Source organism: Bombina bombina, chromosome 1 (assembly GCF_027579735.1).
Source record: "Bombina bombina isolate aBomBom1 chromosome 1, aBomBom1.pri, whole genome shotgun sequence".
NCBI lineage: Eukaryota > Metazoa > Chordata > Amphibia > Anura > Bombinatoridae > Bombina > Bombina bombina.
In genome coordinates this window covers 424,979,638-425,006,477 of record NC_069499.1, presented here as the reverse complement: position 1 = coordinate 425,006,477, position 26,840 = coordinate 424,979,638, and the positions used below count along the sequence as shown (strand labels likewise).

At 31.6% G+C, this 26,840-nt stretch overlaps 1 protein-coding gene across 5 annotated transcripts; it reads left to right on the top strand.

The window, feature by feature from the left end:
- Positions 1-286: 286 nt before the first annotated feature.
- GCG (glucagon) lies at positions 287-25,445 on the top strand. Of its 5 annotated transcripts, none has more exons than XM_053698370.1 (7): positions 287-326; positions 7,670-7,768; positions 9,493-9,654; positions 13,988-14,122; positions 17,278-17,412; positions 20,780-20,920; positions 24,873-25,445. In XM_053698370.1, exons 1-7 carry the CDS (start codon positions 289-291, stop codon positions 24,892-24,894), a joined length of 732 nt encoding a protein of 243 aa, XP_053554345.1. In that variant the 5' UTR covers positions 287-288; the 3' UTR covers positions 24,895-25,445. The 5 variants fall into 5 exon arrangements, with proteins under 5 accessions (XP_053554345.1, XP_053554347.1, XP_053554349.1 ...); XM_053698373.1 differs by lacking the exon at positions 287-326 and adding an exon at positions 4,883-6,001; XM_053698372.1 differs by lacking the exon at positions 24,873-25,445 and having other exon boundaries at positions 20,780-20,924.
- The last annotated feature ends 1,395 nt before the right edge of the window (positions 25,446-26,840 follow it).

Sequence of the window (26,840 nt, the reverse complement as noted above, 5' to 3'; positions counted from 1 at the left end):
GCTAATTTTGAAAAAAGTGGTTTGGAAATAGCAAAGTGCTACTTGTATTTATGGCCCTATAACTTGCAAAAAAAGCAAAGAACATGTTAACATTGGGTATTTCTAAACTTAGGACAACATTTAGAAACTAATTAGCATGGGTGTTTTTTGGTGGTTGTAGATGTGTAACAGATTTTGGGGGTCAAAGTTATAAAAAGTTATAAAAAGTGTGTTTTTTCCAGGAAAATTTCAGCTAAACTTAAACACCGCAGAAATGTAAAAATAGCCCTGGTCCCAGACGGTCAACAAATGGAAAAGTGCTCTGGTCACGAAGGGGTTAAAACAAGGTATCGGAAGCTGATATTGGAAATATTGGGATACTGAATGTTAAATCCAAAAAAAGGCATAAACTATTTAACAGTATATGGAAGTCCCAATTGCAGATGAAAATTATAGATGAGAAATATAAGAATGTCAGAAAATAAGAATTATACAAGGTATGGAGATTTTCAGAAACAACTAGATGACACCCTCAATAGATGATGACCTTGCTTAGTAGAAATTAAAAAATTCCAGAGGGACTGTAGGGACTATGATCTCAATGTAGTATATAGTTGTAAGAGAGAAACATAAAAAAAATATATTAAGTAATGGAGTGATAAAAGTGACTTTTTCTAGTTTTGAATGAAGCACTTATGATGGGACTCTTAGATGATCAACTGTGATGGGGAGTTCTTCACATGATAACAGTGGCATAGATATTGGTACAAAACCCAAGAAAGGTGCTACACAACTGTTAGTGGGTGATTAGCTATACCCCACAGTAATTCTAAAGACTTGATTATTAATGAGTATAAACAGTCAAAAAACTTAGAAGATCCTCTGGCTTTGGCAAGATATCCCAGCAGGGCTATCTGTGAAACAAGAAACAACAAAACATTAACATAACCCTTAATAGTGCTGGGACTGATTTGCAATCTATGCACATTTATACATAACGTAACAATTCAAATGTTATAAAGTTATCTTTGTTAGTATTGACACCACAGTAATGTGACGTTTTATCGCTAGGCTTATGGTTTTCACCCATGTAAGTTTCTAAACTTTCAGCATCTATATCACATTGTTTTCATTCTACTGATCAATAACACTATATACAATTTACTATGACTTTTTCTGAGAGTCCTAGTAGCTTTACTTCTGGGGAAATGTGTTTCTTTACCAATTTTGAATCATGACAGTAGTAGATCTAACAGAGAAGAACTGAAGATATAAACAATTATTTGTTGTGCTCCTAATAAGGCTTTTTATCCCAACCAAACGAGGGGGGATTGTGTAGACATTTTTCCCAGTATGGTTGAGTAAGAGATTATTGCTTTAACTAACACACAAACTATTTTTTTTTTTAAAAAGATCAATATTACCAAAGATCAGATCAGGATTTTGAAGGAACTGCAAAGCAATAGTGATATTGTTATTCTGAATTCAGACAAAGTTGGTTCTATTATAAAGGACAGGTCCCTATATGTTAAAGAAAGAGTCTTACAGACAGCTAAATGATATTAATACATATGATAGAATCACATTTAATCCAATTATTACATTTAGGAAACCACTTTTTTACAATATTGTGTGAGACAGGGTTTGATCATAACTCAATCACAACAAACTACCTAATGGCAGAAATGCCCAAGTTACCTATTATTAAACATCTCCCAAAAATACATAAAACATTATTTCAGGGATAGGTAATCAGGTGAAAAATTGAGGGTTTACATTGTCACAGTATTGCAATTGTCAAAAGTACTTTGGGATATCTGAAAGATAATAAGCATTTTTTTAAGATATTACATTTCGTAGCAATTAACAATGACAGTAGGTTGGTAGCCATTTAATCTAATTCCTCTATTCTTGTGTTCCACATGGCAAAGGATTGGTGTCGATGGAATTTATGTGGGAACCTGTATATTTGAAGATCACTGAATGTTTAAAGGGACAGTCTAGTAAAAAAAAAAATATATATATATATATATATATATATATTTTTTTTTTTTCTTTATTGAGGTTGAAATCAAGATTAAGTACAAAAATATCGTACAACAGAAAAGGGCAATCAGGAAATTTGTAAAACAATTGATTAATTGATGTTAAGAAAATCCCCTGGCACCTGAATAGCCACACAATGAGGGTTACCTCTTTAAAAAAATGGAGCCTCACAATCCTCTATTTTGGGGGTGAAAGAGGTTCTACCTGACCCCTATGATTTTGTTTCAAATACATACAGATCCATCAGGGGATCACTGCTCTACATTATTTTACCTGTCATTGATAGAGGTTGGAGCTAAACACCCCTTCCTTCTTATTAGAACATCCTTAGTTTAACCTCCTAATCATTCTTAAAGTATAACAGAGGAGGACAAAGGGACTATATTACAGGTACATATATGTGTGTGTATATATATAATTAATTTGCATTCATCTTGAAAATGTAAGACACAACAAATATCTTTGCATTCATCCAAAACAGCCCTTTCATGAAAAGTGAACAACCTGAATGCATGTGAGAAACAATTTAGTTCATGCAGTTAAAAATGTTACTTTAAAGGTGCTGAAGTCTTTTCTGCAGGGGATACATTTTGTTAAGTTTAATTTAACATTATTTGGGTGTTAAAGGTTTAGAAAGTTCAAATTTGCACTATTTAAATAACTTTTTTTGCAATCTCTTTGTCAGTTAATTGATTATGATGTACGCTAATAAGTATGTAAGCTTCACTCTTGGCCCGTTCTGACCCCATTAAAAAAAAAAAAAAAATTGTGCTGCTGCTGGCTTGTAGCAGTTTAACATGCTACTGTGCTGCCCTACATATGTTTCCCATAGGAAACATCCGACAGATAAATTGTAGATGATAATCTTATTTTGTACAACCCCCTTTACCAATATCAGACAAAGAGATAACATTTTATTTTCATTTTCAATTATATACACACGCACATACACGCACACACACACACACACACACACACATATACAAACAAACACATACATACCCACACACATACACACAGATACACATAAACATAAACACACATACACACACACACACATATACACATACACATAAACAAACACATAAAAACACACACACATAAACACACACCACTTGGTGCCCCAGATGTTTTAAAACTACATTTCCCTTGATGCTCAAACACTGAGCATAAGCTGATTAAGCATCTTGGTAAATGTAGTTTCAAAACCTCTGGAGCACCAAGGTTTAGAACACCTGGTTTAGATCTAAGATCTTGCTCCAGTGCTAGATGTTTTGGAGCAAATTAAGCTAACGGTAGCTGAGGACTCGGTGAGGACTGCATAATTGGAGAAATCCACAGCTGGAGAATTAAAGTATGATGCAGAGTGTGGTCTAGGGAGGCATTTATAGAATGAGTAAAAATTAATTGTTTGTTTCAACTTTTAATATATAGTATAATACAAATGATAATTACTTCCCCTTTAAGCACAGGCCAACTTCATGTTTTTCCACAGCCCAAGATGTTTAGAGGATGACTAGGTGACTGTCATACCTTATCCCTCTACAGAACTAATTAACTCAGGATATAGTTAACAGCACCAATGCAACATACAAGCTCACTATTCTTGATCACCTAACAAAATCAATGAAAAGGGAGTACAAAAGAGTAGGAAATAGGAGCACCAACCAGCTTAAGTATGATATCAGGCAGTATAAAAATAATATTATAATAATATTAAAACAAGCAAATATATAAACAGCAAATATAAAAAAGGTACATTTATTAGGTGAACAAATTAAGTGATAAAAACATATAGCACATCCCACTGGGGATAACTTGAGTGGGAGAATGAAAAAAAAGAAAAATGAAAAAGAAAAAATTAAAAATTGAAAACAGTGGTAGATGATATCACAGAGAGTCAGATTATAAATCAGTCAGTAAGGAATTCTTTAGAAGAAATGGTCCTCAAGTGGATTAGTAGAGAAATACTGTCCAAAGGGAAATCAATATATATATATATATATATAAAAAAGTCTGGTAGAAAAGTGAAAAAAAAACATGTACACGTGAAAAAGGGGATAAACAGGGTATCCTTGTAAGGAAAAAAATATAAGTGAAGTGTCCGCTTTGGATTACCTAAATTAAAACACAAAAATACAAATGCGCAAAATCTTCTAGATATTTAGATCCAAATGAAGATATTCTCACCGAAATACTGGATAAAAACTGCATCAAATTAATTGGGAAGATCTTGAGCCACAAAGTCTGTAAAGGTTGATGCGTTTTGACCCAATAGAGGACCTTTTTCAAGACACAATGTCTCGAAATAGGCCCTCTATTGGGCCGAAACACATCAACATTTACAGACTATGGTATCCACCACTCTTTTCAAATTTTCATTTTTTTCATTTTTGTCTTTTTTTCATTCTCCTACTCAAGTGAGATGTGCTCTATGTTTTTATCGTTTAATTAGTTCACCTAATAAATGTACCTTTTTTATATTTGCTGTTTGTATATTTGCCGGTTTTAACCCTTTCGTGTCAGGGCTAAAGTGCCTACATCGGAACAATTGTTCCGATGTAGACAAATTGAAACCACGCGATCGTGCACAGGATTGCGAGATTTAAATTATTGGATAGCGCCTGGGGGGCGTCCTTACAACCCTAGGAACGCCCTCCAGACCGCTATCAAATCCTGACAGCACAGAAGGCTTCAGGACAGCCGTTAGCTATGACGTTCTATTCCGTCATAATGGCTTTAAAGCCCAGTCTAATTATGACGGAATAGAACGGCATAACGGCTTTAAAAGGTTAATATTATTATAATATTATTTTTATACTGCCTGATATTATACTTAAGCTGGTTGGTGCTCCTATTACCTACTCTTTTGTACTCCCACTACAGAATTAGATTGATTTGTTTTCAGAAAATGATGGTTTCTTCAGTTTTTCTACTTTTTCAAACTTAGGTTATATTCAGAAGCTAAATGATTTTTTTAGAGATATATTTTAAAGCTGAAGTGTGTTGCCTCTCTTTTTCCCTCTGACCTGCAGATTTCTATGTGACACACACCACATTACACCTTAACAGTTATGTTCCCATAGCCCTCCTATTGCCAATACAATGGATGTGCAGAGAGCAAGAGGAGACAAATTAAATTTTACTCTTCAGATTCCAACATGACTACTCACATGAGTCACTCTTTTGATTAAAATGTGTCACAATATTATTTTACTTTATTTGCCCCTGCTGAAAAATATCTGCAAATACCCATGGCTAATACCCATAACCATTATCCCACAGAGCGCTCCACCATATAAATTCCTTTACCACTAGTACCCCTTCACAAATATTTCTTAGGCACCATTAACCATTACTTTTATTATCTAAAATTGCTAAATATATAATTTATTTGATATTGCTCATTGCACTATAGTGTAAAATATATTTCTATCCTAATCATATAGTGGCTAATTAGATATAATATTTAACATCTTCCTTGATTTGATTAATAGAATATAGAGCACAATGAATTGCAATAATTTCTATAAGTGAATAATGAAAGTCTATTGTAAAATCATTAAATATCTACTAATTATTGATTAATTATTGATCTGTTCAAATATTATATTGATTTTATAATGGTCAGTTTACTTTATTCTTCATTAGATATTGGAGTACACCTGCACTTTCCTTGAAAGGAAGTATTTGTACGTGTGCAATTGTTTCAAAATGATTTGTCAGCCGTCTCTAATGTTTAAATTAAACAAAAAACATTCAGCCATATGTGAAACATTTAACACAAATCTGTCCACATGATCAGCTGTGTCACAATGATTGCATCCAATGCATTCTTACAGTGCTCAATGAAGCTGAAAAAGCTATAAAATGCTTTGTGCATAAGCACTTAGTCTCATCATCAGGGCTACGGAGAATCCCAAAGTTGCTGCACAGCAAGTAGCATTCATACCCATCTCTAGAGATACACTTCAAGGTGAGTAATTTCAGCCTAACATACAATACTTTACTAAAGTATTTTTCATTAGCTCAAGATAGAAAAATATATTTATATATGTATGTGTGCATATAAGTAGATATATATAAAAGAGAGAAATAGAAAGATAGATGCTATATAAATAGATAGATAGATGATAGATAGATAGATAGATGATAAATAGATAGATAGATAGACAGATTGGTCGATAGATTGATAGATAGATAGATAGATAGATAGATAGATAGATAGATAGATAGATAGATAGATAGATAGATAGATACCACTATAGTTTACTAGTCAGGGGAATGGTTAAAAATGTTAAAAATAGGAAAAACGTTTTTTTTACTTGTCCACTACAATTTCTTACTTGTCTAAGACTAGTGGATGCAAGTAGTTCCTGTTGCAAGGAACTACTTCTCTGTATATATTTCTTCAGCCATGGTATGTGCATATGTATTAGTGAAAAATAATATTTAAATTTTAACAGCTCAACTTTAAAAGTTATTCTACAGACTTTAAATATTAATATATGTGAAGAACAATTGCATCTATTAAACTAATTTTCCACATCTTTTAAATAAAACTTTTTTAAAAGAATATTTCTCCATCCAAACAAATAGTACAGTACAGTAATGTTGCTATAAAGAAGCACATATATTTAGGTTAGAGTAATAAAAAATAAATGATAGTCAAAATACTTATACAATATTGAAAAGGATGATACTAATTTATACACCTATGATAAAAAAGAATATATACATCTGTATTGATAACTATGTAATAAGATGCTTATTTAGTATAAGTAATTCATGAAGAAAACTATAAAACAAATTAGAAAGTAAAATATATAAATACAATGTAATCACCAAATAATCAAATTATTTATATATTTATAATATATTTCTGGGTTATATTTGTTATTTAAATATAAAAAATAAAGTGCTTTAATATATTTTAGAAAATTGTACATGTTAAATAAATAGAGAATTATTATTTCTTCTATGTCCTTAAAAGCTTTTCTTTTAACACTTTGTTGTAAGTTTAATCATTTTTTTTCATATATCATTTCAAGTTTAAATAGAATTAGTCTATAGTATATTGAATAAAAATGTTTGTTTTTCACTGCATGTTTTTTAATTTTTTTATTTTGCACACTTTTGTAAAATAGTTTTAACTGGGAGTAATTTTGAAAAAAGATCCAATCTCTATAAAGGTATGATAGTATGCATGTAATAGATTGTTCAATAATACATATTTACTTTTTATTGAAAGATGTACCTTATATAATTTGGAGTAATTCAATACCACCGTTCTTGATTTTTGATATTTACAGTTTCAAATTTCCTATATTTTTAATATTTAATATAACTTTCAAAAATATAATTATAACTTAAAAATATAATATTAAATAAAAATATAAAAATGACATATTCAATATAATATTTGAATGAATCTAGCATTTGAATGTTAGAATTTAGTACTGATGCATTAAAATGTAATGGAAAAACATACTCAAAGTACTGGCGATGTATTTCGATATCAAGTGTCTATCTTTTAATATAAACATAATATATAAAGTATATTTCCATTGTAGCTGAACTTCTAATGAATAAACTGTGTTGTTAAATGTCAAACGATGTGTTTTTTTTTTTTACCCTGTTACAGAATAATCATGAAGAGCATGTATTGTATCGTGGGCCTTCTTTTTATGCTACTACAGCGCAGCTGGCAAAGTCCCATTCAAGAAGCAGAAGACAGGTCAAAGTATGTATCATCTATAACCAAAACACTTATTGATATCAATTAGAAGAATAAATTAACTTTATTAGAAACATCTCAATTTCCTAAAGCATTAATCATAAAACCACATATTATCAGTAGATGTATATCAGAAACCTCATATATGTTGTGCAGATTAAATATGATATACTAGTCCGCAGATAAAATGGATTCAAATATAGACCAGTATATTACTCTTGTCTAATTTGCTTTGTTCTTTTAGTATCCTTTGTTGAAAATAATATCTAGTTAGGCTCAGTAGCAGCAATGCACTACTGGGAGCTAGCTGCTAATTGGTATATGCAAATACGTGTCTTTTGTCATTGGCTGACTTGATGTGTTCAGCTAGCTCTCAGTAGCTGCTCCTTTAAAAAAGGATAAGTGAATGAGGAAAATCTAATAATACAAGTAAATTGGAAAGTTGTATTAAATTGTATACTCTATCTGAATCATGAATAATGGGATTTTGTTTCCCTCAATTTGTTTGCCATAAATGTAATGGTTTGTGGCTTTAAAATATGAATGATGCTTTCATTCTGATTAATAAATTCTAAGGCGCAATATAAAAAGACAAGACATTTACACCTTAACTGTTCTCAAATAAAAGAACATATTCAGTTTTGATCTTTTACAACTCTATGGTTTCTGTATACCATGTTTTGCCCTTTCATAATATATATTTTATTTACATTATTATTATATTGAGAAGAAGACCCAGAACTAATGTTCAGGTTTTTTTTTTAATGTTTAAATGGACATAAAACACTCTGAGATTGTAATATAAACTTCTTAAAGGGACAGACTACTTGAAAATTGTTATTGTTTAAAAAGATAGATAATACCTTTATTACCCATTCCCTAGTTTTGCATAACCCTGTTATATTAATATACTTTTTAATTCTGTGATTACCTTGTATCTAAGCCTCTGCAGACTGCCCCATTATCTCAGTGCTTTTTAAAAAACGTGCATTTCAGCTAATGAGTACTGACTCATAAATAACCCCATGGGATTGAGCACACTGTTATCTATTTGGCACACTTGAACTAGCACTGTCTAGCTGTGAAAATCTGATAAAACGCACTGAGATAAGAGGTGGCCTTCAAGGGATTAAAAATTAGCCTATGAGCCTACCTAGGTTAAGCCTTCAACAAAGCATACCAAGAGAACAAAGCAAATTTGATTATAAAAGTGAATTGGAAAGTTGTTTAAAACTGCATGCCCTATATAAATCATGAAAGTTTAACTTTGACTTTACTGTTCCTTTTTCACTGTAATTGAAAACTATGTAAATTAGAAAAGCACACAACAGACTTCGCAAACCTATCCTGATAAATATCTGTCACTAGTTGGCCTCCTCAGAAGGGAATAGATAAGATACTGAAAAATGGTGGCAAGTCTTGTCTACTCCAGTAGCAAGTTCCTCCAAATTAAGCAATTGGTGGGTGCTGTTTATCCAATGCAGAACAACGGTAGCAAAACCAGTTGTTAAATTAGGTATAAAGTTTTCATAATTGACCTGTATGCTAATTTATTGCAACACTACCAAAAAACTAAGGTAAAGCTTATGGGACTAAGGATATGTGTTGGAATTATCTCATTTTTAGTGAATGGATTTGGTGTACAGAGAGTTCTCATAGCACAATTCAGTTCAGGGTATACTCACATTTCTAAAAGTAACATATTATAAATGTAAAAACTGTATACGCAGATCAGTCAAAGCTGCAAGGAGTGAACCACTAGAAGAACCAGAACAACTCAATGAAGTTAAACGTCATTCACAGGGCACATTTACTAGTGATTACAGCAAATATCTTGACTCCAGGCGTGCTCAAGATTTTGTCCAGTGGTTAATGAACTCAAAAAGAAGCGGGTAAGAAATGTGTAATGTGTTTCCAGTGAAATGTTATACCAACTGCAGAGTATGACATGTATGAGCTTTTGTTTCTTTAGGTTTACTTTTACATATGAAATAACTGATTTCTTCTTTTAGACTTGCAGGGAAATCACATTTCTTTGTTTTATCACTTTCTGTACACACACATGCTTATTTATATTATCTCTGTATACTAAAGCCCAATACTTAGGCAGAACAATTAAAAAATAATGTTTTATTACTTATCTCTCCTAAGCCCCACTGATAGTGTCATTTCTTCTGCTAGTTAAGTTTACACAGCTTTTCTATCTCCAATACTTAATATAACTAGGGGTACCACCATCAAAATAAGCTATATTAAATGCTGATATAAAGGTAAATTAGCTATTTGTACATAATTTAAAACACTCCAGCAGGTAAAATGAATAATTGGAAACAAATTAAAATAGAGAAAAAAAATAAGGTATATTGTGCCTTTAAATTTTGTTATTTCAATGTATATACTAATCTATTCTACTGCTTTATTTCCTTCTACTCTCTCTTAAAATGGAGGTGGAAAAAACTACTATAGAATGTATGATACTAAAAAACGACTATAGAATGTATAATACTAAAAAAACACTATAGAATGTATGATACTTTAAAACGACTATAGAATATATAATACTATCTAAGACAAACTTTTATTTTATTGAGAACAAGGCAGTGAAAATGGTAAATTTTTTGACACTACAAAAATACAACTTGCATTAAACCTTATTATTGTATTGTTTATTTCTAAATTAAAAACTGGCATATATAATTATCCCTGAAGGTTTTACATTTGCTCAACACTATGAACATTATTGGCAAATTGTAATAATTTATTTGTATGGTGACCTGTTTATTAACATACATTTAGGTGTTGTCCTATACAATAAAGTCATATTGTTCTGAAAAAGTATTATAGTTTTGAATACAGTTTTGCTTGGATAATAGAATAATATTAATAGCTGAATATGTTTTGTATGTTTTATAATTTAATTTTCAATTATTATTTCGCTTTTTAGCTTTAATAAACATATCCCTCCTGGGTAAATAATGCAGAATTAATCATGATCATTTATATATATATATATATATATATATATATATATATATATATATATATAGATAGATAGATAGATAGATAGATAGATAGATATAGATAGATAGATAGAATTAATGATTTCTAATAATTTTATTTTTAATATACTGCTACTTTGATAGTTGTACATTGAAAACCTTCAAGGCATTAAAGGGTCATGAAACACTAAAAATTTCCTTTCATTATTCAGATAGAGAAAGCAGATTTAAACAACTTTCCAATGTATTATTATTATTATTATTAGTTATTTGTAGAGCGCCAACAGATTCTGCAGCACTATAATTTACTTCTATTATCTGATTTGCTTTGTTCTATTGTTATGCTTTGTTAAATTTCATAGCTAGGTAGGCTCAGAAGCAGCAATGCATCACTGGTTACAAGTTGCTGATTGGTGGCTAAATATGCATATTCTCATTGGTTCACTGGATGTGTTTAGCTAGCTCCCAGTAGTATATTGCTGCTCCTTCAAAAAATCATACCAAGAGAACAAAGCAAATTTGAGAATTGAGGTGCATTAGAAACTTGTTTAAAATGATATTCTCTGTCTGAATCATGAAAGAAAATATTTCTCCTCAAAACATAAACAATGTACAAAAGCCAGAAACACATACATGATAGTGAGCAAATTAAAAACAATAAATATTAAGAATATAAGTCTATAATAATGTGCTTTTAGCATTTTATCCAATAACCACATCATGTTGCCCTGAGTTTGTAATTGCTTGAGTGCCAATGCTGTATACCCTTGGTGATGCTTTTCAGACAGTTTAATTCTTTGCTAATTCCTTCATTCTTAAAAAAAAATTGCTAGGATTTAGAGAACTCCTTTACCACTGATCTGTCTTACCAGGGTGTTCTTTGAATCCATTGTTAATCTAGGAAAGTGATATGTTTTAGATAAAGCCTGGGTTTCTGGGTTTACTTCTGTTAATATTCAGGAAAGTCACAGTGAGCAATATTGACTACTAGTCCTCTGTAACCTCTCCAGCTTTGTTAGTTTCTGTGTTATACTATGCAGCAGATAATGAGCAACTGAGTGAGTTTTAGTGAATAAGTAGCCTTTAAAGGGACATTATACACTCATATTTTCTTTGCATAAATGTTTTGTAGATGATCTATTTATATAGCTCATCAAGTTTTTTTTGTTTTTTTTAAATGTATGGTTTTGCTTATTTTTAAATAACTTTGTTCTGATTTTCAGACTTGTAACCAAGCCCCAAAGTTTTATGTGAATACTGTCAGCTACCTTCTCCAGCTTGCTCCTGTTTGTGTAAAGGGTCTTTTCATATGCAAAAGAAGGGGGAGGGGGGGGGGGAGTGTCTTATTTCCCACTTGCAGTGGGCTTTCCAACTACCTTTTCATCAGAGCTAAACTAAGAACTTCTAAGTAAGTTTTAAACAGTTTTATACTGGATTTTTATATCAGTATCTGTGCATCTTATTAGTTATAGTAGTGTCTATTACATGCAGTTATATAAAAATGAGTGTATACTGTCCCTTTAACAGTGATGTCGAACCTTGACACGCCAGATGTTTAAGAACTACTTTTCCCATGATGCTTAGGCACTCTAAAGTCCAGTTGAGGATCATGGGAAATGTAGTTGTGAAACATCTGGAGTTCCAAGGTTTGTCATCACTGGCCTACACTAACTGGTAAAGCTGAAGGTGCTGGTAAGGCATGTGAGTCTGGAGAGGCTGGACAGACACAGACAATATACTGTTATTATAATCTGGGGTTGGGCAAATTATGCAAATTTGCCAAGCACATTTCTTTTTTACAAATTTGGGTTAGTTTATACTGAATTTATCAGTTAACATGCTATTTTTAAAAATGTTTTAGAAATAATCTGTTGAACACTTGATATATTTGTTACATTTGCAAATCATTTATGTGTGATATTTATTATAGGGAAATATAAAATGTGTTTAAAAAAAAATAACATTCTATGTAATAATTAAATTGTAAAGTCAATATTAAAAGGGAAAAATTGGTTCTAACTTTTGAATGTAAAAAACAGACAATTGCTTGTCTTTAGTATAAACGTCATTAATTAATTTTTGCTGATTGAACCATTAGTGTAGTTTGTATATAAGTTGGATTAATCATAAAGTGCGAAAGATAAGGTTTACTGTATTTGCAGTTATACATTAAAACGTTGTTTTCCATTTATTGTTTTAGTGTTAAGAGTTAATATTATAAATATTTCTATATTACATTGTTTTCTGATTTATAAATCATTTAAAGAGGCATTAAAGTCAAAATTTAACTGAAATGGATTTGATAGAACATTTTAAACAACTTTCAAGTTTATTTCAATGATTAATTTTGCTTAGATCTCTTGGTATCCTTTGTTAAAAAGTAATCTAAAGTGAATTCATATCTAGCCACCCGGCAGCAGTTTGCAACAATGCATATCTCAGTGTTATACATTGTTACACTGGTGCCATAGACTGCTAAAGTCACATGCATGCTCCTAACCTCCTATAAACCTACCTAGGTTTCCTCAACAACAAAGGGTACAAAGAGAACAAAGCATTTTGATAATAGAAGTAAATTGGATGAAGTAAACTTGCATGACCTATATTAATCATGATAATTTAATTTTTACTTTACTGTCTCTTTAACGCTTAACAGCAAAAATGTTTTCTTTATATTGACCATAGAAGCTATTTCACTTACTCTTGTTGTAGGTTTCAGCCAGTAATGTTTGGAGAAATACTTGTCCTTTTCTATTAATAAATGATCTTATTGTTATCTCTATAATGCGACAGCATTATGTACATACAGACAATTATGTAGCACTATATAGGGGTGCAATAAATAAAGACTAAACATGGAATAGTAGGACAGAAAAATTAGGGTCCTGCTCCCTACAGAGTTTATAAACACCACAGAGCCAAGTACAAAGTCATATCTAGAGAAAATGAATTCACATAACTACATTTCTTATACATCTCATCTATGTTTCACTTATTTACAGAATAAAGTAACTAACATTTAATCTCAGTATTACATATTATACTTACCTCTTCACTAATATATATAGGATAAAAGCTTTATAAATTACACTGAGCATTTCACATGACCGATTAACTAAAGAGAGCTTTGGGGCTATGCGTGTTACACCTTACTACAAATAATTGCAAGTAAAAGGGACTTTTTTCTTCTATAAATGGGACTTAACTACTGCTTTTCTTTGTACAGAGGATTATCAAGGCGCAATGCTGACTATGAAAGACATGCAGAAGGTACATACACCAACGATGTAACCAAATACTTGGAAGACAAAGCAGCTAAAGAATTTATTGACTGGCTGATAAAAGGAGGTCCTCAAAAAGAGTAAGCTCATATTATTACATGTGATAAATTGTATTAAAATATTGATCAAATACTTTCTAATGATATGAAAAATGATTTTAAAAATGTGTATTGACTTGTGATTATATTCTTGTCAGTTATACAATCCTAATTCTTATATAAGGCATTAATAGCAGGAACAATATTTTTAATATTAAGGGACATTAAACACTCCTGCACCTCCCTCTGATTATGAATGCTGCCATTTTGAAACCTATGTTACACTGAGGGTATCTGGAAGGAGAGTTACTGCACATGTGCAGATACATCAGGCCTGGAATGTAGTGAAAGGTAGATTTAAACATAGTGGCACCCATGTCTAGAGGGAGGCGGGGCATAACATCAACTCTATGATTATAATTTGAATTTAGTGTTAAGTGCCCCTTTAAAAACTGACCAATACACTGCCAAATCATGTAGGTTACAATTAGCTATTCAAAAAAAGAAGCAATTTTCATATATAAAGGACATCAATTTTTAAAGTTAACCCTTCTTATTAGTATTCATTTTTTCAAAATGCAGAGCAGAATTTATAAGGATTACATATTAAAATTAATTTTACATTTGTATTATATGCAGTGCTTACTTGGTTATATGTACTATACATATAAAAACTACTTTATTGTCTTTTCAATAACTATTCTAGATAAATCACAATCTTTTTGCTGAGTTTTGTTAACAGTGTTGAATGTCAGATATGGTGAGTACACATGCAGTGATAGAAAGGCTCATAATAATGGTCAGAACGTGGAATTTAACAATTGGTTAATAAATACATGCTATAACTGTACAAAAATGTAACATTAAACGTGCTAAAACAAGAGTTTATATTAAACAAAAAAATGGGTACAGTACAAATTGAGAAAATATTTCATTTCAGGAAAATAAACCATAAGTAGCTTGAATAATTGTAGGCTATAATTATTTAGATATATAAATCCAAGAACACTGGAACTTAAAGCTGCATAATACTCATATGCTAAATAACTTGAAAATGAAGCAGCATAAATGTAAAAAACTGACATGAAAATATCACCTGAACATCTCTATGTAAAGAGGGAAGACATTTTACCTCAAAATGTCTTCAGCTCACCAGAGTAAGTGCTCTGTTAACAATTGGAGCTGCTGTAAAGCTGCAAGTTGAAAAAGCAAAAAACAAAAAAACAATGCCAATCAGCATCAGCAGTGCTGAGGTCTTACATTGCTTTGCTGTGATCTCATGAGATTTTACTTAAAGGGACATGGAACCCACATTTTTTATTTCATGATTTAGAAAGGGCATGCAATTTTAAACAACATTCTTATTTACTTCTATCATCTAATTTGCTTCATTATATTGATATTCTTTGCTGAAAAGCATATCTAGATAGGCTCAGTAGCTGCTGATTGGTGTCTGCACATAGATGCCTTGTGTGATTGACTCACCAATGTGCATTGCTATTTTTTAAACAAAGGATAACTAAAAATGAAGCAAATTAGATAATAGAAGTAAACTGGAATGTTGTTTATAATTGTATTCTCTTTCTGAATCATGAAATATTTTTTTTGGGTTTAGTGTCCCTTTAAATCTCATGAGATTTCACAATAAACTTCCTTAATCTGAATAGGAAACTAACATGACTGTGCCTGCACATGCCAGATGCACACTCCCTTTCAAGTCCTGGGACTAAAGTCTCTTTATAGTGGTGTGTGAATAATTAGGAATTTTTGAGGTAAATACCTTCCTTTTTCACATAGAGATGTTCAGGTGATATTTTCTAGTCAGCTTTTTACAGCTATGATGCCTCACTTTCAAGTGCTTCAACATTTGGGTATCATGGCCTTTTAATATTTATTAAAACAACTGCACATCCCTTTCAGTTTGATCAGCCCTGTAAAGAAAGACATAACTAAAATAGGAGATACATTATGGCTACAGATACATTTGGATTTATTTGTTTTTAGGTATTCTTAATAATTTACAATTTGTTTTTGTTTGTTGAAAAGTAGTATATATATATATATATATATATATATATATATATATATATATATATATATATATATATATATATATCTTCACCTTACAATGATTGTCAGTTTACTTTCTATGCTAATTTCAGAAATACATTTTTAATTTGCATTTAGAGTATAAAGAAAGCTTTACAACAGTTTACTAACTCAAAACTATTTGGTTTCAACTCTAAAAGTCAGATGAAGCTGAACCTTAAAGTTCATGTGAAGTTTCATCAAGTAGTGCCCGGTTTTTAAAAATACTATTAAAAACAGGGGCACTTTCATTGATGAAACTTTACATTGCACCATATTTGTAGAAATACTTACCTCTTTGTCTTGAAAGTCGCTCCAACGCTTCTCCAGCCCGTTGCAAGCCTCTTCCTACGTCAGCAATGATGATTCCGACATCCTCCAATCATGGCTTCCACCCCGGGGGAAGCATTGCCTAAATCAACGCCGTGATTGGAGGAAGGCTGGAATCGTAATTTCTGACGTAGGAAGAGGCTTGCGACGGGCGGGGGAAGGGACATCATCAGCGATCCGGCTTTCAAGACGAAGAGGTAAGTATTTGTACAAATATGGTGCAATGTAAAGTTTCAAAAATGAACGTGCCCCTGTTTTTAACAGTATTTTTAAAAACCGGGCACTACTTGATTAAACTTTACATTCACTTTAAATAGACATCCTACTTTTTTTTTGCATCAGCTGTTTTTGTTTTATAAATAGGAAATGTATGATTATACAGTATACAAGTGAGTCCTGAGACTCTACTTCTCTCACTGACTGACAAGGACAACTCCCACAGAAATCATTTTTTTTTGGTTAATTTAGCACAGGAATACCTGCTCTGTAATATGCTATAATTTTCTCATAGAAATGTTTGAGTTTCATACTACCTACTCCTAAATATCATTTAGGCAGAGGCAAACTGGATAATGTTAACTTATTTTGCAAGCAAACATCTATATATTTTTTATAAGTATGTATGTAGCTGTTGCTTCATGTTCTACAATATGTTATGTGGGATTATTTCAAAAGATAAGTACAATTTTTTTCTTCAATACTATGAAAACAATATAAAATAGAACATCAAGAAATGCAAAATTTTAGTTTTTGTCTCTAAAAATACTTTCTCCAAACAGGAAGTTTTCAAGGCGTAATGCTATTTTTGAAAGACACGCAGAAGGAACCTTTACCAATGATATGACTAGCTACCTGGAAGAAAAAGCAGCCAAAGAATTTGTTGATTGGTTAATTAAAGGCAGACCAAAAAGGAAGTAAGGATTTTTGTTTGGTTTGATTGTTTTCTTTTAGTTTTTTTTAGTTTTTTTAAACAAGAAGTTATTCACTGATTCATACATAAAATGTATGGCAAAATGACCATAACTGTAGGTAATGTTACCTTACAGCTTTACTAGTGTTTCTAAAAGTGATACACTGAGCTGTGGATAAAATTACAGTTATTTTGTGAAAGCAAAAGTATGTGAAATAGTGTATACTATACAACAAATTGTTAAAATATAACATTCACCGATCCTGTTCATAAAAAGTGCATGGCAAAACAAAAAAGAAAAACAGCAGGATTGTTCTTTCAGCCCAGTCCACAACGGCTGACAATATTACAAAGACTCCAAAGGAAATCTGGGATGTTTTTTAAAACTTTATTAAGGAGCAAGGCATCCAACTGTGTAATGTTACTTAAATTGATACACTAGTCCATCAAATTATGAGGAGACTGAAATAAAGTTAAAACTGTATCCAATTCCCTCCTAGATACATAGTTACAACCCTTTGATCTGATCAGACCCAAGACAGGGTCAGATTGCAAAATACTCAGATTGCTTTTAACAACATTTACTACATCACTGTATTTATTGCTATATCCTGTGATGAATCAAATCTTTGAATTTTTTGACCTATTATGTAACCCCTTTCATGAATGTTTATTCTATAATCTATCCCTGTTCAGAAGACTTACTTGTTGTCTTATGTCCTTCAACCTTTTTTTTCATTATACCCTCTCTGTATTTATCTATCCACCAGTTCCCTAAGAGTATTTATTCTATATTTCCATAGTGGTACTGTTGTGCCTTACTCTAATCAATTTGCCTCTTGGTGTATCATTCCTAAGATGATATGAACGGCACAAGTCATACCTAAGGGCACTATTGCCTGTGATGTCTTTTTTAAATAATTCTACTTCTACTCTTCCCTCTATTGGCATACCTCTTGGCAACACATCCAGATATTTAATCTCACTTATTCCATGTTCTCAGGTAAAATTCAAATTACACTCATTGGTATTCAAATAATTTACTAACTTCTTTTCCTGCTCATTGGAACCTTCCATAAAAATAAAAGATTATTAATATAGCAAAAATATAAAACAATATGTCTACTATAACCTGTATATTTGACAAAAGATGAGGGATGCTTAATACTAACCTAAGATTAGGTTGGCATATGCGGGGGAAAATTTAGGCCCCATATCTGTCATGCATCTCTGGATAAAAAAATGCTTATTAAACAAGAAAAAATTTGGTGTGAGTAGATATAGCAAATTTACTCAATTAATTCATTTGAGAAAGACATACAGTATATAATTCCTAAACCCAGAGAATGGGGAATACATGAATAGAGCAAGCAAACATCAACAGTTAACCAAGTATATAATTATTCTATTCTAAATTATTTACTTTCTGTAAAATATGTTTTGTATCCTTTAAGTAACTTGGAAGCTGGCTCATGGTAGGCTGTAGTAAATTGTCAACCCATTCCACTAAACGTTCCCCTAGGGAACCCACCCCAAAGACAACAGGTCTCCCCGGGGTAGAAAAAGTGTCCTTAAAGATCTTAAAATTTGCAACTACTGGGTTCTGTGGAACTAGATACTCAATAAGTTTGTTGTCAAGTATTCCTATATATTTTCCTTTATCCAATATATACACCTATTCTCTTTTGTATTATTCTGTTGGCTTAGATGATAATATCTTATATGTGTTGGTGTCATTAAGCTTTCTCATAGCTTTGTAATAATAGTTTTTGCTGTTCTGAATTATAACTGAACCACATTTCTCTGCAGGTGTAATCACTTTACTGTTGTTCTCTGCAAAAGAGACTTTAGGGCATTCCTTTGTGTAAATGTTACCAGTTGGCTTTCTGTTCTTCTTAGTTCTTCGCCTGTTGTCAATTGGGGATTTCCTGTCTCTCACTTTTTCATTCAGAGCAATTAGATCATTAGATTACGCACTTAGGTATATTTGTGGTTTCATTGGCTAGAATGTTGTAAACAAAACGGCATGTGCACATAGAAAAGGGACATTTAGTTTGGTTTACATGCATGAACAATGTGGTAGGTAGAAAGTTGCTATACGTCACTTCCAGTAGGTGGAGGAGGACCAACATGGCGAAACTATTTAAAAGTAAGCGACTTCATCTGTATGATGTTGTGTCATCTTTGATAAAGCAGAATTGACAATGCGTCAGATAACACAAATATGGTCAGAGAGGCATGCTAAACTGTAAGGGTTTTTAAACTTTTGTACAATGAATGGATACAGTTTTAACGTTTGAACCTTGTCTCAGTCTCCTCGTTAATTGATTAACTAGTGTAACATTACACACTGGGATATATTACTAATATCAACTTAATCAACTAATGTACATTAACTTTTAACAACCCCAAGCTGCTTCATTTAAAGAGTATTTGCACTCAAAGAATGACTGGCAAGTATTTCCAACTAATGAACCTTTGTACTTTGCACTATGCAGCTTTTGTGAGAATGAGCATTGGTAGGAAGTAATAAGCATAGCAAGATGTACAAATCAGCCAGTACAAATAAAGCAAACAACTGATATTGCGGTATTCGTCACAATATAAATTGTGTTTATATGCAAAAAAAAAGCTTCTTTTTTTTTTTTTTTTTTTTTTAAAGGGGCATTAGGTGCATAATATAATATCCATAAAATGTTTAATTATGCAATTATTTGTTTTTTTTCTGCTTTTCATGTATTTTCATCCTGAAAAATTGTATATTTTACACTGCTTCAAGAGAAACCCTCTTATAGGCTGTGCAGTAAATGCTTGATCAGTGCAGGATTTGAAAAAAAATATGTTTTGTATGCAGATGTTTTTCAAAGCAAAATGTTGCCCTTTATTCTAATACATTCTGTTGAAGGGACATGCAACACAATTTTTTCTATCATGATTCAGACAGAGCTTACAAATTAAAACAACTTTCCAATTTACTCCAATTGTCAAAATGACTTAATTGGTATCCTTTGGTTGAAGAAGCAATAAAGTACTACGGTGAGCAAATGTCAAGAGGCATAAATGTGCAGCCACCAATCAGCATCTTGCTCCCAATAGTGCATTAACTCTCCTGAGTCTATCTAGGTATGTTTTTCAACAAAGTATACTAAGAGACTGAAGCAAATTAGATAATATAAATTAAATAGAAAGTTGTTAAACATTGCATGCTCTGCCTAAATCATAAAAATCTTAATGTTGGCTTTAGTGTCCCTTTAAGTATTTATCATGTTTCATGCTTTAACATACAGAATGAACACAATCAAATTACATATGTAGTATATGAGAAATATTTCTAACTGGTATGTGATCTTTACAAATGCTTTCTCTAAAAGCTTCTCTGAAGTTACGAGTGCTGAAGAAATGGGCAGAAGGCATGCTGATGGCAGCTTTACCAATGACATCAATAAGGTGTTAGATGTTATTGCTGCACAAGAGTTCATAGATTGGATAATTAACACCAAAGTAACCGAGAGGTAAAATGTTAAGAAAATAAATGTTCTGAATATAAAACCTTTTCAGAACATTATGATTAGCTAAGTCAGCGCTACTTTAATTTTGGCTACAATTAAGTCTGATTATTGCACTGTTGATTAATGATATAATCTAATGAAAACTGTTGTGTAATGACAATTTTGTAATCTCTGAATTTCTAAAGCAAAAGTCCATCCTTGCTGACATATGAAGTTGAAAAAAAAGTAGTAGTTGTTAGGGGTGTGCATTAGATTTGGTACTAATGCCCATTCATAATGAAAAATGAAAATGAGTGCACCAGCGAAATGAATCAGTATTCATTTGTTTTCAGTAAATTACTTTTCAGGGATACAATACTTACCATAAGGAGCTCTGGATAGCTGCTAACCTGATCCTTTTCTTTCCCAGAACCCTGGCCGCGATAACAGGAGACTTAGCTCGCTCGGCTCCCAGGACCTGCATTAACTTTAGACAACTAAACACATTAGATACCAGAAGTAAATTGGAAAGTTGATTGAAATCATGTGCTCTATCTGAATCATGAAAGATAAAAATGTTGGTTTCATGTCCCTTTAAAAATTTAGGTTAACACTCAAAGAGAAAACACTAATTTGAAATTTAACACCATTTGTTGATTCTCATATATCTCGATGTGAGTGTATCAGAATCATTTATTGTTAATTTCAAGTAGTGTTTTCCAAAAGTAACACTCATTTGTTTAAAAAAAAATATATACATATAAAAGAGAACAGTTATTTAACCATTTGAATATTAAAACAAAAGACATTCTACACCCCTAGTGATCAGTATTTTTAAAGGGATATGAAACCAACTTTTTCCTTCTGTGATTTAGAAAGAGCATGCAATGTTCCCATTCACTATCTAAATCATTAAAGAAAAAAATTGGGTTTTATGTCCCTTTAATGAAAAGCAGTAAGGACAATTCAATAAACAGAGTTTAAGGGGACATTGCTGTGCACAGCTACAAAAGAATAGTAACTGCTCACTATTTTATTGCATTTCATCCTGTTCCTGCAGATTTTTCAAATCAGTTTTCCTATTTTAATAGCTTAAAGGGGCCAGATGCTGAAGCTCTGCCTCTTCATACTCGCCGCCGCCATCTTGGAGCTCAAGTATTCTCGCAGCCTGTGACAGAAGCTGAGTACACTCACATAACAGTTATATTGCCCACTTTGTCACAGCTGTATATCGTGCTACAGGTTAGGGTGCATGATACAAAGCAGGAGCTGTACTTTTTTGCAACTGCCACATTGCTATATATGATTGTTGAAAGCTTTTATAAATATGTTTTGAGTAACTGTGAAATCATGTAAAAAAAAATCTAAATTGAAAAGCTCACATGATGTCTCATGCACACTAACTCCAAGCAAATGATGCAGCTGTAAAAAAATGGCCAATATTACTGATCTCTGAATGTGCACTGCTTCTCTCAAAGGCTGTGAAAATACCTGAGCTCCAAAATGGCGGCACCCAGTATGAGCAGGCGGAGCTCCAGTATCTAACACCTTTAATCTAATAAAACAGGACAACTGATTTGAAAAGAGCTTCAGAAATTGTGTTAGAAGTAAGCTTTTTTGTGCTTGTCGGGTTGCACTCATATTACGAGGTGAAAATAAACAGTTTTCGCTCTAGCGCTAACCCGACAAGCACAAAAAGCCAAAGTTAGAATATTGTGTGCACATTCACATATTCCCCCATAGTAGTCAATGGAGAAAAAAAAGTGGAAAACAAAATACCCCCCTCTCGCGCAAACCCAATCGCATATTCTCATTTGCGCTAACCCAACATGAAATTATGAATATTTCAAATTCCAATGTTCTTTAAATAACAGAATATGTTCTATTTATTCATAAATAATTATTTCTACATATATCTGATTTTTTTTTGTAAAATACATATCTATACCTATATAGATTGATGATTATATATAGGTATAACCGTATAGATATATACAGGTATATATAGGAATATCTATTTAGCAATACTTAGAACATATTCTGCAACGTGCAGAACATTGGAATGTAAAATATTTACAGTAAATACATAGTTAAAACCTTTATTATAAAATGAATATTGCATACATATGCTTTAACATGTTTTAGTCTACTTAAGTGCAAAGGACTCCAATGTACTTGTATATATGTCGATATATGTTTACATATGTATTTATGTGTTTATATGTGTATATATCAGTGCTGCGGAATCTGTTGGCGCTCTACAAATACCTGATAATAATAATAATAAATATTCGTAATACCAGCAGTAAGCTAGACAAGTGCAAACCCCTGCAATAAACCCCTTATCACTCGGGTGCAAACATTTCCACTTTTAATCTGGCCCATAATGAGTAGTTACTGTTCTTTTATAGATTTACAAAGCAGTTTAATGTTTATTTAATGCTATAAGCCAATATATTTAGGGCTTTACAATTTTTGGTTGATTATTAAGATATACACTTTCCCTGATCAATAATCCCCAGGAACTTTATTTAGCATTCACTTATCAGCCACTCATCATGTATTTAACATCAAATGACACAATTCTGCTCCTTGAGTTGTTCTGATCAGACTTTTGGAAACACTTAAACCTATACACAGAACTGTGTATTACATGTTTTGTGCCACTAATGCAGATCCAGAAATTAAGGTTGCCAGTTCACATAATTATTATCATGGTAATTTATTTGTATAGTGCTGGAATTGTTATCTTTCTTTAAAAACATATTTTCTAATAAAAACCAGGACTGGCTTTTGCTTTGGGACATTTCTTGCTATATGAATAATAAAGTCTTTACTTACTCACACGTTGTGCACCATTGTCTATCCTGCTCAAGGCTTTCATTATTAAAGCAGTCATTAAAGCAGTTCGGAAGTTAAACAGTAAATACATGCTAGACATTGTAATGAATTCAAAGCAAAGATTAACCTTATAATCATATGTAGATTAGAATTATATTAGTTCTTTAAATATTGAAAATATAAATGTAAAGGTTTAGTTTCTATAACATAGATTGGCTTCTATGAAATAACAGGTGCCAGTTTTCTATTTATCTTCTTGTGCAAACAAGACTGTGTGGAAACCCTTTTGGATGATCCTATGTTTTACACAGGCATGTTTGAACAGGTTTTTTTTATTGCATGTTTTATATCTATCCCCAATCGTCCTCAGTAGGTAGGATATGTAATGGGAAACTTACATTCAAATATGGCAGTTTCCATTACTTTATAGAAGCTTAGTGGAATTTAGAAAACAACAATTTTCAGAGTAAATTACAGGAAAGGGGGTGCAAAATAAGTTGTTGTTTTTTTAATTACACCTAATTATTTAAAAATATATTACAATCTCATACTGCTTAATATCCATTTAAATAGCTTGATATGTTTAATGGAAATTTAAATGCTTACCAATAATACAAATTTTAATGGGTAGTCTTTGAAAGTTTATACTTTCAATATGATTTTTAAAGTGTTAATTTTACTGAACAAGAGTGCAAGACAGTAGTATCTCCTTTGCATGCAGAAATGTAGGGTACACACCTTAGCTAGCTCTCAAGGGAAAATTTGCCTTGCCAGATTCCTCTGAAAGGCTGCACGGTATTGATAGATCTTTTAAGATAATGTCACCTGATCAGTAACATAGCTAACAAAATAATTTTCTGAAACCTTTAAGCTATAGGGTTAATTTTTTGACAGCAGGAACAGACATGGATTCGTTACACAAGCAATAAATAATTACAGCTTGTCCAAAATAATACAGAAAAAGCAAAATAACCTTCTATATTAACACTTGAACTGATTTAATAACAAAATCCTGAGCAACAAATCTTTTATGTTATCCTTCCTAATTTGTAGAGATAATACATAAATCAAATTTTGTCAGTGGTGGTGTAATAAAATATTTAATTAGGCATTTTTATTTGTTTTTGTTTTTTAGGGATCTTTTGGAGGGACAATAACATAAAGAATAAGTTTTCAACAAAGAATCCCCCGATTGTCACCTGGAAATGTTGAATTTGTGTTCTTTAAAATCTAGCAGGTGTATCATGAAGCCATACAATATAGCTTTGCATGCGAAGAAAAGGAAAATTCTCAATAGTGTTTTCTTGCTAGGAGTTACACAAATAATAGACTATTTTCAAATGCACATGTAACATGAAAGGTTTAACTCTTTCGCTAACAGCTGGGCTTGCATCACATGTCCTACTGAAGCTACGAGGGCTTAAATCCAAAAGTGCCATTTTATCACCCAATTATTTGAAGTAAAGAAAAAAAAAAAAAAGAAAAAAAATCAAAGAAAAAAATAAAAGAAAACAATAAGCCTAAGAGAAACAGAACTTGTTTTAAATTAAAAGAAAATAACTTATTTTTCTATAAAGTTGAATTGTATATAAAAGTTACTCCATTAATTGGTGTCAGAAAAATATATTACCCTGTTTGAAACATTTATTATACAAATGCTAAGCTTTCATATTTACTAGTAGCCTTAAATAAAGTTTTTGAAGCTTCATTATTTTTCTTGCTTTTTTTAAAAAGTCTTAATTGGATGTGGAACACAACTATTCTTTTAAATGAATGTATGTATCTAAATATTCTACTTCATAACTTGCACTGGCTTATACAGATAATAGTTTGAAAAATACCAATTCACCTCAGTTCATAAATATACCTTAAACATAGTGTATACTTTATGAATATTAAGAAAGGAATTTGCTGTTTTCTCAGATTATCAATAGAACTATGCAATCTAACTGAATACATTAAATATTCTTAAATGGGTATTTTTTAAATTTGGTTGGAAGAACATTGCATATGTATGAAAAACAATGATTCCATCTATGACGCTGAGAGAGTTAAAGGGATACTAAACCCAAATTTTTTTCTTGCATGACTCAGAGAGAGCGGCAATTTTAAGCAACTTTCTAATTTACTCCTATTATCATTTTTTCTTTGTTCTCTTGGTAAACAAATAGTTGAAAGGGATTAACAATGACTTTAAAGGGACAGTCTACCATAGAATTGTTATTGTTTTAAAATATAGATAATCCCTTTATTACCCATTCCCCAGTTTTGCATAACCAACATTGTTATATTAATATAATTTTTACCTCTGTGATTACCTTGTATCTAGGAACCTTCTTCCAGCCCCCTGATCACATGACTGTGACTGTTTATTATCTATTGTCTTAAATTTAGCATTGTTTTGTGCTAAATCTTAAATAACCCCCTGTGCCTGAACACAGTGTTATCTATATGGACCTCGTGTACTTTCTGTCTCTTTGTGTTGAAAAGAGATTTAAAAAGCATGTGATAAGAGGCAGCCCTCAAAGGCTTAGAAATTAGCATATGAGCCTACCTATGTTTAGTTTAAACTAAGAATACCAAGAGAACAAAGCAAATTTGATGATAAAAGTAAATTGGAAAGTTGATTAAAATTAAAAGTCCTATCTGAATAATGAAAGTTTATTTTATACTAGACTGTCCCTTTAAGTAGAAAACCAACTTACTTACAGAAAATCACAAATTGCAATACAAAAAAAGGAAACAGATTGTTATTATTGCAGGACATTAAGTAGGGCTACTAGAAGCTAAAACCCCATATGTTCTTTGTTCGTTCCCTAAATGTCCTTTGGCTTTACTGATGCAAAATCAAGTTATTTCACACAAACCTTTGTAAGCATTAAAGGGACATGAAACCCAAAATGTTATTTCCTGATTTATATAGGCCATGCCTTTTTAAACAACTTTTTAATTTACTTCTATTACATCTCATTTGAAAGAGAATATTCTCCACTTTTAAATAATGGGTCACAAAATCCTCTAGATATATGTGGCGAATGTAAATGTTCCTATATTAAAAGCACTAATACTGTGAAATTTTAACAACCAAAAGTGAAATTCACAC

Excerpts from the sequence above, each read along its gene's own strand:
- GCG (XM_053698370.1), top strand. The coding sequence starts at position 289 with ATGGAAAAGTGCTCTGGTCACGAAGGGGTTAAAACAAG. Across the intron at positions 7,769-9,492 it reads GAAGCAGAAGACAGGTCAAA|ATCAGTCAAAGCTGCAAGGA; the intron begins GTATGTATCATC and ends CTGTATACGCAG. Across the intron at positions 9,655-13,987 it reads ATGAACTCAAAAAGAAGCGG|AGGATTATCAAGGCGCAATG; the intron begins GTAAGAAATGTG and ends TTCTTTGTACAG.